General features: G+C 41.2%; 1 protein-coding gene across 1 annotated transcript in view; it reads right to left on the reverse strand.

Annotated features, from left to right (window-relative positions):
* DIAPH2 (diaphanous related formin 2) overlaps positions 1-10761 on the reverse strand; it is a 964220-nt gene extending 953459 nt beyond the window's left edge. The window contains exon 1 of the mRNA XM_061136610.1: positions 10408-10761. Coding sequence (XP_060992593.1) covers positions 10408-10542 — 135 coding nt within the window. The 5' untranslated portion in view covers positions 10543-10761. The remainder of the gene's footprint in view (positions 1-10407) is intronic.
* Between the last annotated feature and the right edge of the window lie 2350 nt (positions 10762-13111).

Below are 13111 nucleotides of genomic sequence, written 5' to 3' on the forward strand. Positions count from 1 at the left end.
GGGTGATACTAAGAACAAAATGCGGCTTCTACTAGTTTAGGGCAACATGGTTGGTGACAGATATAGATAGGAAATGCTTTTAAATAAATCTATCACACTCAGTAATTGATTTCATATCCAATGGCCACCCTTCTGCACGTTATCTCCGTGGCCAGGTAGTAGCATACACCATTAATAATATTCACAGAAACCAGTAAAAACAATAGTGATGACCTTCAGAGTTGGAAACAAGCAAGCGATAACAGATTACTTAAAGGGAGGGGGTTGAAAGCATGGGTTTGTAATAGAACATTTTGATCCACAATTAGCTACAACAGAGCTGGTAGGAAGAGCATGGAAAACTGGGTCCAGAGCCCTACACAATTCCTAATTTAAAGTATAACTAATGCCTCAGTTCCATTTTACACAGAGATATGGCCACTTAAAGTTTAGTATTTGGTCTCAGACCTACCCAGCTTATATAAAAATGGAGGATTTGTATCTCTCAGAAATTCACAAGACCATCTGAAAACAGTTTGATGAAGGAAGCACAAGATATACGGAGCAAGCTTGAGAATTTAGACATTAGGAAACATGAGTTAGCCCTGCTTCAGTAAAACAAATATATGAAAAGCCAAACCATCAGCATGGATAAAATCCAGGCCATTTTTATTTTTTTGCATTGTAAGATTATTCTTCCCTTTAATAGCTTGTTTAAAGACCATTAGCTACTCAACCAAAGGGGAGGGAAAGTGTAAGCTAATGCACTGCCAATGAAAAACAAGCTGTGAGGTCAGCCCAAGAAAAGATTATTTCTACTCACAAATGTTTTATGTACACCCTGACTCTTCTGGAACACATTGATTTTGTAATGGGAGGTATTAGACCACAGAGCATATTATTAGAGGAAATGCTCCTGTCATATTTATTTTAACCCATTTTAACTTTCTCTAAGTTACTGCCTTGTATCATGGGCAATGTAAGTGAAAATGAATTGGACTTATGACATAAACTTTAAAAAAAATGCAGTCTTACTCATGTGATCTGTAACCACATGAAGCACTCTTGAGACACAAGAATGTCAAGAAAATGACTGGGAGGAGGGCAGAAAGGGAGGAGGAGCCTTAGGTCAGAGAAAGTAATCAACATACTGAACCTGTAGCCTAGATCTCCAAGGACACAATCCTCTACATTTGAGGGCTGCAATCATATACAAGCCGATTTCGAAAAACATTGCACATACATGGACACCTTATATTGTCCATTTCAGAATCAATGACAAATGGAAAAATACCTATTCTAAATGAGACATTAAGTTCTGGGCCTTGCTGAATTTCCTATTTGGTGTGAGAATAAAATTCACCTGGTCTTAACTGCAGTAGCTAGCCCTCATGGTACCTCTGTGTGAACTAGAAATAGTAGTCCCCGGAAGTCACAATCCTGTGACTCAGCAAATGATTAGGTAAGTGATTTGACCTCTGTGGTCTCACACCCGTGAGCAGGGCTCAACCATACACAGAAACCCTGGTCTTGATTATATATGTAAGTTCAAAATGTCAGTGTGCAGTCTATACCAGGGCCTTGCTTTCTCCACATAGAATCTTCCTGAGCACCTTCAGCCGACATAATATGCTACTAAGGCTTTGAGATTTTATCAGTGATGGATTTCAAAGCACACAACACACCACCTCCAGAGTTGTCTTTTCCTCAAGCAAAATAAAAGAAGAAAACCCGCCACCTGTCCAGCCCAAACAATTATCAATCATCACCTGTTTTGAAGAAAATCAACCCAGCTGATTGGGTCAGCCTAGAAGGTGCAAGCTGGAGATTGGTTAGCAGTCTAAAGCTACTTGAGTCTGCAAAGCTCGAGAAATTATATGCCTATCACCGCCCAGCACAATAACAGCACGAAATTGCTGCCTGGAACATAGTGGTTACACAATTTCGTTAGTAAATCTGTGTGGAGTCTAGGCCTTTTGCCCAAGCTGATTTCTCATACTTACCCACTCCACCCATCCCCAGCTCCTCATTAGTGTAGCCTGGCTTTCAATTTTAACCCTACAAATGTCTAAATAAGGAAACTTAATAGTTCAGAGTTCTTTGCAAAGCTTTGCTCACCCAATTATCCACAGACAGCAAACTAGAGTGTTTTAAAAAGGCTAAAAAACAAAGACAGACACAAAGTACCAAATTGGTCTTTGTATGGAAATTGAAACTAGAGCTAGTAACATAAACTTAGTCATACAGGGCACCTATCAGAGAGTTCTATGAACCCCTGATTGACAAAACAAGAAGCCAATCCTTTGCCCAACTATCTACAATATTCCCCCGGGAGGGAATTCTTGCACATAACCCCACTCCACAAACTGCAAAATGAAGAACATGCGATTACCCAATTAGTGAGTGGAGCCAAAAGTCTTAATTCAATCTCTTTTCTCAGCACATAGTAGCTGTTCTAAGGAGCCTCCACACCTGTATGTATAATCAACCTTTCCAGGTATTTCTACAGAATTGAAGACAGAAGTGAACTTAACTGGAGCTGATACATATGATAGATATGATACTTTATGTGGAGCAACTTTGAACGACATTTTGCCATTAATTTAAAGCTGCATTTGTATAAAGAGCTCAATGAGATGTATATTAATTAGGCACACATTAAAAACCTGTTTTTTGAGGCAACTGGGGATATTGGATTAGGAGTTGAGTATCAGAAGATACGGAGATGATACCAAGGAATATGTTAATTTTGAAAGATGTGACAGGGGCATAGTGGTTACTTTTTTTTTTCTTAAGTCAGTCATTTTTAGAGATGCACACTGAACCACCATGAGTAAAATGACACAATATCTGGGATTTGCATTAAAGTACTTTAGCAAGGAAAAAAATAAAGGATGGATGAAGTAAATGTTGAAAATCAAAACTACTATACGTAGTTAATGGATATAATACCCCATGGTGGTTCATTATACTATCCTAATTCTTAGTAGGTTGAAATTTCTCATACCTCTTCTTAATAAAGCCTTATTAACTAGCCCATATTACAAATAAAGTGAAAACTCTATTTTAGTTCTTTTACTTTTCGCTGGGGAAAGAGCAGCAAATCAAAGGTAGATAAAAATTCCTCATAATTTTGAGCAGATCTTTACCAAAGCATGTGGATATCTATCAGAGAAGAACAAATAGATTTTTTAAGGATCATACCCAACATCTTTTCTCCCCTGGATGAGCACCAGAATTGCTAGGTGATTGAATCAATAGCCTTTGAGAAATCACTCATTCCTAATGAAGTCGTGGATTCCTACCTAGGACTGTCTGAATAGCCACCTGAGGAACTTCTCACTTGCACTAGGCACCACAACAGAGCCCTGACAGAAAGAAAGACTGGAGGCCAACTGGCAGTTCTGTATCTGGTAAGCAATGTAGCTGACTCTTGCTAAAGCAATACAGAAAGACCTTCCTTAAACCAAAGCCTGTGTAAATGGTGATTAGTAAGATTTTGCTTTCTACATTCTTTCGTGAGAAAGGCACCCAGGCCACTTCATTTTTCCCAGGCCACTTCACAGAAAGCAAGCAAGGATTAGGATTCAGTTGAATGTCTGTTCAAGCCACAGTCCAAGTAAATAATTTAGACTGAAACTGATTCAGCCTCATCAGGTAAGTTTTTACATTAGGACGAATTGATTTATTTCTATTTCTATTACTTACATTGATAATAAATAGTTACGTGAAACTGCATCTCAACTTTCCTTTAACATGCATCATTTTTTGACCTGTCTTCCACTGAGTGTCTTTTATAAGATGTCTACCTGGATCACACGTGTATAACTGTATTTCAAATCACCTGGCTATCATGTTAATTTCCTCAGTCATGAGACAAAAGTAAGTATGAAACAGCCAAAATCTGATGGAAGGAACTGGTCTCTTCTGCATGGCAGACTGAAATATAGGACCAAGAGAAAGTTGGGTCTTCAATAATCATCCCTATGGTGCTACTGATACCCAGTGATACTTAGTCAAATGTGCTATTTCATGTAAATTAGCATATATTATGTGCGCACTATTTTCAGAGCATCCTGTTATTTACAGTGTTGAGATCAGGTTGGAAAAGTATATGATTTTACTTCAATGACATGTTGCTACTCCCAGAGCTCTTGGCATTCAGAGTGAAATCTAGGTGGATTAAAATGATAATTGTTCTAAAAAGGAATAAAAAAAAGAGATTTCATAATTTTTCACTTTCAAAGTCCCTGAAGCACAATGACTCACTGCTGTATCTAACTTTGACAATAGAACTGAGAGCTTTTAAACTTATCTCTAGGTCAGACTCCTTAACACATCAGTGACTCAGTTTTCTTATTTGTACAACAGCAGTAAGCTGCCTGACAAGACAGAATGTCAAAGATACCTAGTGAAACTTTTTTAACAGAAGTTTTAAATGCCTCAAACTGATACATGGAAAGACAAGGATAGCCTGATTTTTTTTTAATTACAGTAAAAAAAAATTAAACTCACACTTTACATTTATTAAACAAAATGAATTATTTGCAGAAGGACAGAATGTCCTTCAAGTGGACAAATTGGAGAGAGAATAAGGAATCAACCAACAAATAACCTTATTATAGTACTTTGTACAATAATGTTAGAACTATCAAACTGCAAGAAAACCATTAAACTATCCAATCACAATGCATTTGATTCAGGTAATACAAGGGGTTAACAATAGTGTTGTATATTTGCACAGCAATATAAAATTTCCTATATGCTTTCTCATTCATTACTGTGTTTTATCTAAATCACCTTGTGAAGGAAATCAGGTAAGCATTATCTCTGTCAGACATTAATCAAGGGCTCAAACCCTCTGGTGTTAAATGGCTCATCAGAGATTACAAGCAACTAAAAGAATAAATACTGGAACCCAGGTCCTTTGGTCCTCTATTCAGTATTCTTTTGCTAATAATCCAATATCTCGTACTATTATCAGTAAAATGTTACTTGGGTCATGAATATTTTTTTTTAAATATTTATGGGAGTATAGTTGATTTACAATGTGCTAGTTTGTACAGCAAAGTGAATCAGTTATACATATACATATATCCACTCTTTTTCAGATTATTGTCCCATATAGATCACTACAGTGTAATTGATAATACACATGTCAATTCCAATCTCCCAATTTATCCCTCCACTCCCTTACCCCCTGGATAACCATAAGTTTGTTTTCTATATCTGTGACTATTTCTGTTTTGTAAGTAAGTTCATTTGTATCATTTTTTTGTTGTTGGATACTGGTTCCCCACATAGAAGTTCAGGCTGTGACATCACAAGAACCCAATCAAACAAATAAGAGATCAAGCTAGAAGTTTCTCAACTTTCAAAATTACAGAAAGGACACAAACATGTACAAATAGGTTCATTTGATGGAGTACATATTCTAAGAGAAAAAAAAAAAACAGCACATTTCTTTTTCAAAAAGTCTCTTTTCAACAATTCATACTCTCAAAATGTCTGGCCTATAGGGAAAGAATTCCCAGCTAATAATAATGTGTTGAGTACTTCTGCACCCCAGCACAGGTCTGCAAGATTTAAGAATAGGCATACAGCAGGACCCTTGCCCAGAAGCATTTTAAAATCTATTGGACATACAAGATCAGCATATAACATTCAGACTCACGACAGTCAGGAGTTCGGAATAAGGAAGGGCTTTCAGAAAGCTGATGGTTTAATGGAAGAATGAAAGCATTATGAGACACCACCTGGACAGGTTAGATTTATAAAGGAAAAACATGGCAGACATTTCTGATGTGTTGAAGATGTTCAGGGTGTGTAGGAGGAAGGAGAAGTGATGGAGCAGCAGGAGGAAACAGAGATGCAGAGAAATATGCTGAGAAAATGGATGAGTGGAGGCACTGCAGGTGGAATTCAGGTCTCCAACCCTAAACAATGAACTCTTATACCATTCTGCTCTTCCTAACTGGTCTTCCTGCCTCCATTCTGGCACCCCTGTCCAAGAAAATCTCCACTATATTAAGTTTCTTTCTGACACACAATTGTCATCAGCTCAGTCTCCTCAAATCTCTTCAGTGACTTACTATGGCTTTCAGAAAGAAGTGGAAACTGCAACATGGCATACAAACATCCATCAAGACCTGGACTCAATCTCTTTTCTAACAGGTCCATCATATGTAACTTTTGTTTCAGCCACTACCATAAATCCACAGCTCCTTTACTGGGCATGCTACCACATCTCTCTACCTTTGTACACATTGTTCTTTCACCCTTAAATGCCTTTCCCTCCCCTTCACCAATTAATGCCTTATTCTTCAAACCTTGGTGCAAATACCACCTACTATGGTAAGCTTTTCCTTCCCACACTCAAGCATCCAATTTGAGTCAGACGCCTCTCCATGTTTCTATTATCACCCTCCTCTACATATTCCCATTGTTCCTTATCACACAGCTCTGTAATTGTTAATTAACTTCCCTGTCTCTCTCACTAGACAATAGCATCTTTGTATCACCAACCTTCAGAATAATGCCTAGCATGTAGTAAGTGCTCAGTAAGTCTTTGTGGCATACAGGAACCCACTATGCTCACTTTTATCAATTAAAATCAAAACATGATGAAACCAATTAAAAACAAATAACCAAATACTCAGAAAGTTATATAAGAACCAGAATATTAACTTCTGTTACTTCAAGTTACTAATGCGACTATACTATCTAAACAACCAAAGGCTTTAGGAATTATACAGAAACACAAAGTCAAAATGCAAAAATGTCAAAGAATGCTACGCCACTCTACCCCATGGTATGTATGTGAGGGGGGCTGGTTCTACCTCTAACACTGTGTGCCTAGTCCCATCTGGCTCTTTGGATTATAGCCCTCCAGTTCCTCTGTTCATGGGATTTTCCAGGCAAGAATACTGGAATGGGTTGACATTTCCTTCTCCGGGGGATCTTCCTGACCTATGGATCGAACCCAGGGCTCCTGCATCTCCAGCATTGGCAGGCAGATTCTTTACCTGCTGAGCCATCAGGAAAGCCTGCCTCTAACACTAGCCTCTCTTAATGGTTAAATCACTGCCTGAAATATGTGCGATTCAGGATGTCTCCTTCATGACACTTCCAGAGCGTTCTGAACTACTTGAGTTGACAAAATACATTCCATGGTTGACATCAAATTACTAATTAATTAAGATTCATGTTGTTTGATGACATGCTACAATCTGGGCCTAACCAGACGGTTTACATAAAATACAAAGCTCTACTACTAAGGCATTATTCAAATTGTGATGAGTCCAAAACAAGGTTGCCTTCATTAAAAAGAACCAAAAAAAAAGGGTCATCATAAGGCTGTATATATGAAGAAAATGGAAGTAAGCTTTATTAAACTGATTTAACTAATCTCATGCAGAAGTCATTAAAAGTCCTGAAATGTTGCTCTGAAAACTTCTCACTAATACCCATCCAAAGGTTAAAGGATATAAATAAAAGTCATTCCTCTCTATAGAAAACGTGTCTTCCTTCTCCAGTTTCCCAGAACAATGAGAAACTAAATGAAAACAACTGAATCACAACCTTTATACTGTATGAATCCACTATACCATAGCTATGTAGTTAAATTTTCTACGTGGTAGAAACTTTCATTTTAGCTAATACTATATAGATGTTTGTAATTAACTGTTTACTGCCAAATGAACTATCTTCAATATCAACCACTCATGTAGTCAGTGTTATTTCCCTTATCCCTCATCAATGACCTCCTCCTCTTCCCAGTTTCTTCAAGTGGAATCAACTCGTAATTTCCTTTACTCTCTGGTAACCCAACAGTTTTCATTCTTCTATAGGAAACACATGCCTTTAAGGAACTGATGAAAACTAAGGGGCCCAGAAAAATAAATGTATCTACATACACTCAAATTTTTTCATATGATTTCAGTTTAAGAACCCTTATCCCCCATAATCACCTACACAAATAATTTCTATTACTATATGGCGCTCTCTTACAACCTCCCACAACACCTTACACACACACACATGAACACAATTAAGGACTACTACAGTGATTAACAACATAATACTCAAAATAACAAAATTTAGTCTAGGTAATGCTTTACTCTACCAACAATATTTTAAGAATCCCAGATGAACTCCTCTCTAAAAGGCCTTAGAACATGTTGAGCACTTCAGTAAGACAACTCAAAATAAGGAGAAAGGCATTCATTTTAAAAGTTTACCAAGTCTTATTATTTGGTCAACTTTCCTGCCTTAAAATGAACTGAAATGTCGTCCTAAATATGTGTTTATGAAGTCTAACATATCTGCTTGTAAAATCATGTAAGGCTCAAAAGCTATTTTGAGTACAAAAGTAAGTTCCCATTGATATCGACGAACTCTCGGATTCAAATACTTGATCTAATGTATTAAGCTATGTTCAACACCGAATAGTGTTAGCTAGGAACTGAAAGTGATACCATCTCATAACTATCTAGTTACCTTGTCAAAGCATAAAAGATGAAACAGGACAAATGACCAAAGGGAACGGAAGAATAGAATCAAGGTGTTATTACTAACAGACAGAGATAAGTGCTTTTTCTTGAACTCATACATCCCAGAAGTGGAAGGCTCTTGCTGGATATACCAAACTTTGTGGAAACTATCAGTTCACTTTTATTTTTGTTTAAACTTTTAATCACTGTTTAAGCCAGTTCTGTATTGGGTCCAAAAAAAGAAAGAAGAAACATGATCACTCTTTTACTGTAAAATGATAAATTTCAAAAATTACATCAGGATTTTTATACATTAAACTTGGTGACAGAAACAAAACTTTTCTAAGTTTTGTAATAGGAGCACCCATTAAACCTCTGGCAGGGCAGATAATTCACAAAGAGCTTGTGACTCAGTTTCTTCATTTGTAAATACTAGAGGGTAGAGCGGTAACAGGACACAGCAAGTTACTGTCAGTTTGCCTCAAGTTAAGGTGGAACTGATGAGACCTTAGACTGGTTGTTTTATTATACCCTGCTAGGTCCCTTTCCACATAATAGAAGGCTGCAAATTTCTTGATAACACTTCGATCACCATTTTCCAATCTGGACAGTCCATAATTGAAAGGCAAACAGGGGGCAAGAGAGAAGCACAACAGGTATCAATACATACTAAATGGCCAGATGGCCTAAGAAAAGTCTTTAGTTATAAGGTCACTGCTTCCTTCCTTATAGCCCAGTTGCTGGTTAAAACTGAAAACTAAATATACAACATGTGGCTTTTGCGCTACCGACAAATGGAGAACTTTCGGACAGGAGGAGTATTTGCTGAATTTAAGCTGGAAAACCATGTCCCCTCTGCCATCCGAATTAGAAAGTTTATTGATAAACGTCTGCCTAATATTTGCCAGGGCTGACAAAAGCAGTCTTTAGCCAATACACTGTATGAATTTGACAAGTTTTGAAGTTTCACTATTATACCGTTTTTCTATAAACTGAAGGCGAAAAAGAAGAAAAAACAAAAAAAAAAAAAGGAGGAACCTTTTAAACTGATGAGTTGAAGAAACACCAGTATTTCCCAATCTAATACCAGGCCCCATAGATTTCATTCCTCTGCACATGAAGTCAGTGGCAGGAAATGGACTGCCTGCTCTCGCTGGTTCACTCTCATGACGGGGAGATTTGTGCAGTCGGTCTACTGCTTTTGAGCGTCCTTAATCAACTAAGTGGAAGTCCTGGACGACTGGCGGTCACACACACAACAGTTGGTGGTACCTCCTCCAGCCTCCAACTCCCACGCTCCCCCCACTCTTAAAGAAATGTTTCTTGGGCGAGCACATGGAGAGGCAAGGGGGGGGGGGGTGGGAACACGTAGGCGCCTCTTCCTTAGATATCTGGTCAAGTAGAAAAGACCGGGGGCCTACGTTGTGTGCTTTTTGTTGCGGTGGTGGGATTTTTGTTTGGTTGGTTGAATGGTTGTTTTTTTTTTTTTTTTTTTGGTAAGTCTGTGGGTGGGCTCCCTAGTACTGGGGCTGAAAAAAAGAGAGGTTCCCCTTTAACACTCTCCGAAGTGTTCAAGAGTCAAAACCCCAGCAATTGATATGGATGGGAGGGGAATGAAATCGCGCAAAGAAGGATCGCCCCAAGTTAGACCAACAACAGCCCCTATCCTGTACGCGGGGTCTCCCCAAGTTGGGGTGGGGCCTTTCTCCTTCCCGCACCGCCTCCCGGCTGCCAAGAGGGAGAAAGGGGTTAACTGGAGAAGGGGGTGCTCTTCCGCCCCCACGCCGTCTCCGCGCCTCGGCGTGGCCGCTGCTTTAGCGGCTCCCCGAGTTGCACACCCTTGGGAGGGGGCCCCGGGTCCCCCCGTGTTCAACGGCAGGAGGATCCCGGGGCTCTCGCTGTCCCCAAGGCCGGCGGGGGCTGCGGGAGCACTCACCAATTTAGGTTTGTTTTTCGTTTCCTCTTCGTTGGCGGCCCGGTTCCCCGCGCTCCGCTTGTTGCTTCGGCCCCCACCGGGTTCCTCGCCGCTGCCTCCCGCGCCCGACGCCGCCGCCGCCCCGGGCTGCTCCATCTTTCTTCGGCCCTGTCACCTGTGCCCTGGAACCCCACTTCTCCTTCACTGAGGAAGCCCCTCGGGGCGGTCTCGCTGCCCCGCGTGGATTCGGCAGCGCCTCTTCCTGGAGGGGAGAGTGGGTCTGCCGATTTCACGTCCCCGGGGCTCCCGGCTCCCAGGCACCCCAGACTCGACAAGCCGTTGCCACTACTCTGCGCTGGGGCAAGCCCTGCCCCCGAGCGGCTGCAATTACCACAGTCGCCGCCGCCCTCAGGGCGGTGTTTAGGGTGGAGGGAAAGTAGGTGCCTATCTCTTTAAGAGGGCCTCCGCACACGTGATTCATCAAAGTGCCCGCAGTCCGCCGCCCGGGCGCGGAAAGCTGCTTCCTACTCCCGCCGCCGGGCGGCCCGGCTACTGAGCATGCCCGGCACGGCGACCGCTGCCAAACCAGAGTACTTGAAGCTGAGGTTAAGCACTGATTTCTTCCTAGGGGCCTAGCGTGAAATGGGAGGGAACTAGCCGAGAGAGAGGAGGTGTAGCCCATTTTAGAGACGGGGACACTGAGGCCTGGGAGGACTCACGTGTGAGTTTTCCCTGAGTCTCCGCTTTCACTCGTGTAGGCCAGAGCACCTTCCCCGGCTGGGGGTGTGGTTGTGCTCCACTCCGTGGGAGGGGTTGATTGGCAAGACAGCTGGCACCCCGCAGGAGCACCGCCATGGGGAGCACTGATTAATTGCCTAGACAGACTGTACGGGTCAAAGTAGAAGGAGTGGGTGTTTTCTGTTGCCATGATTGCGTTGGGACCAAAGAAACACAGTCGTTCCTTTATTCCCGGGCTGCGGGGTGGGAGAAGCAGCAGACGCCCACAGCTTAATCCAGAGGGGGTGTAAGGCTCTTTAGGCAAAGCACCTATGGAGAGCTAACAGTTGGATTGAGTGCTATTTTCAGTGTTCCAAACTACTTTAGGTTTAGAGTTGTGGGGAGCAAGTAAGAGCATGTGTGTCAAAGCTTTGTTAAAAATGTAAATCTCTAGACAAATGCTAGGTAACTGAGCAGCAGCAGCCACAGGGCACCGCGGGTATTCTTAATCTTTCACCCTAGAGTTGTCAGGAAGAGGCCCACGCCTCTTTAAAAATAATGTTCACACTGAGAACAATCGCGGGACCTGGCAGAACTTGAATGAACCACCTTCATACAACCTAGAGAAGCTAGAAATGTAAATTTAGATCTCGTGTGCCTACAAACATGCCCATGTGCCTGTTACTCATATATCGTCAGGCTCTGATCTTTTTGCCCTACGTCCCTTCCACCTAAACTCTGCTAATTTGTTTATGAACACATTTATTGAGAGTGTATTAGGATAACTTTGACCATGCTGTAGATGGGATGAGGCAATTAACTTGGAAAGTACAATAAAAACAATGTTAGACATCTGAAAGCAGTCTAATGCTGGCTTTGCCATTGTCCTTAACTTGCTTTTTAATTATGCAGGTGGTAAACTACCCAAGGACAGCAGAGAAGAGGGGATACATGCTCCCAGACAGGGTGGGCAAGGAGCCCTAAGGTAAATTTGTAGTTCCTGTTTGACTTAAAATTTGATGTGTATTCTGAATTTGACTCACTACACACACATGTGCACACACACACATACATACTCACTCATGCATAATTTAAATTATGTAAATGCCCCCCTCGTGAAAAATGGCGTAGAAATGGATGCTGCAGTAAGATGTGACCTGGTTATCCACTGCTTTCAGGTAGAGAGACGTGGATATGAGCCACAGCTGAGGGTCCTCCGGGCTCAAATGTTGCTTCGTAATCTGCTCAGTAGATCTTCATTGAGCTTCTTAGAGCAGGGATACCCAACCTCTGGGATCTAATGCCTGATGAGCTGAGGTGGAGCTGAGGTAATAATAATAGAAATGAAGTGCATAATAAATGTCATGTGCTTGAATCATCCTGAAACATACACTGCCTCCAACCCAGTCTGTGGATAAATTGTCTTGCACAAAACCAGTCTCTGGTGCCTGAAAGGCTGGGGACTGCTGCCTTCAAGTATACCAGGTGATATCCAGAGTGCTGTGTGTTAGGAGGATGAAGCTCACAGTTTCTGCTTCTGCCCTTTAGAACTGCCTAGTCTCCTGGGAGAGACTGATCGTTAATGACTGCACTTCAACAGATAGGAACAGGGAGACTGTGGAGCACACAAGAGTACCAGAGGCTCTTGGACACCTTCCCAAAGAGGATGATGTTTGAACTGAGTCTTAAGGGTCGAATAAGTCACTAAGTATTTGGTGACAGCCTGCTAAGTTTTGGATGCCCTACTAGGCATTGTGGTAGTGAACAAGATGGTGAACAATATGGATGTGGTTTGTTCTTATGGAACTTTCTGGCTATTGGGAACGATATTAAACAAAAAAAATATTGAGCAAGTACAAAGTAAAAAAAGGGAGTGAAGAGCATCCCAGGCAAAGGAAATGACCATAGCATGTGCAGAGACTCTGTGGTTAAGAAATTGAAGACAACAGATGAAGGTTGCTCTTGGTAAGAGAAGAAGCAGAACAGATAAGCAGCGTCCAGATCATGA

This window comes from Dama dama, chromosome X, assembly GCF_033118175.1.
Source record: "Dama dama isolate Ldn47 chromosome X, ASM3311817v1, whole genome shotgun sequence".
In the NCBI taxonomy this organism is placed as follows: Eukaryota; Metazoa; Chordata; class Mammalia; order Artiodactyla; family Cervidae; genus Dama; species Dama dama.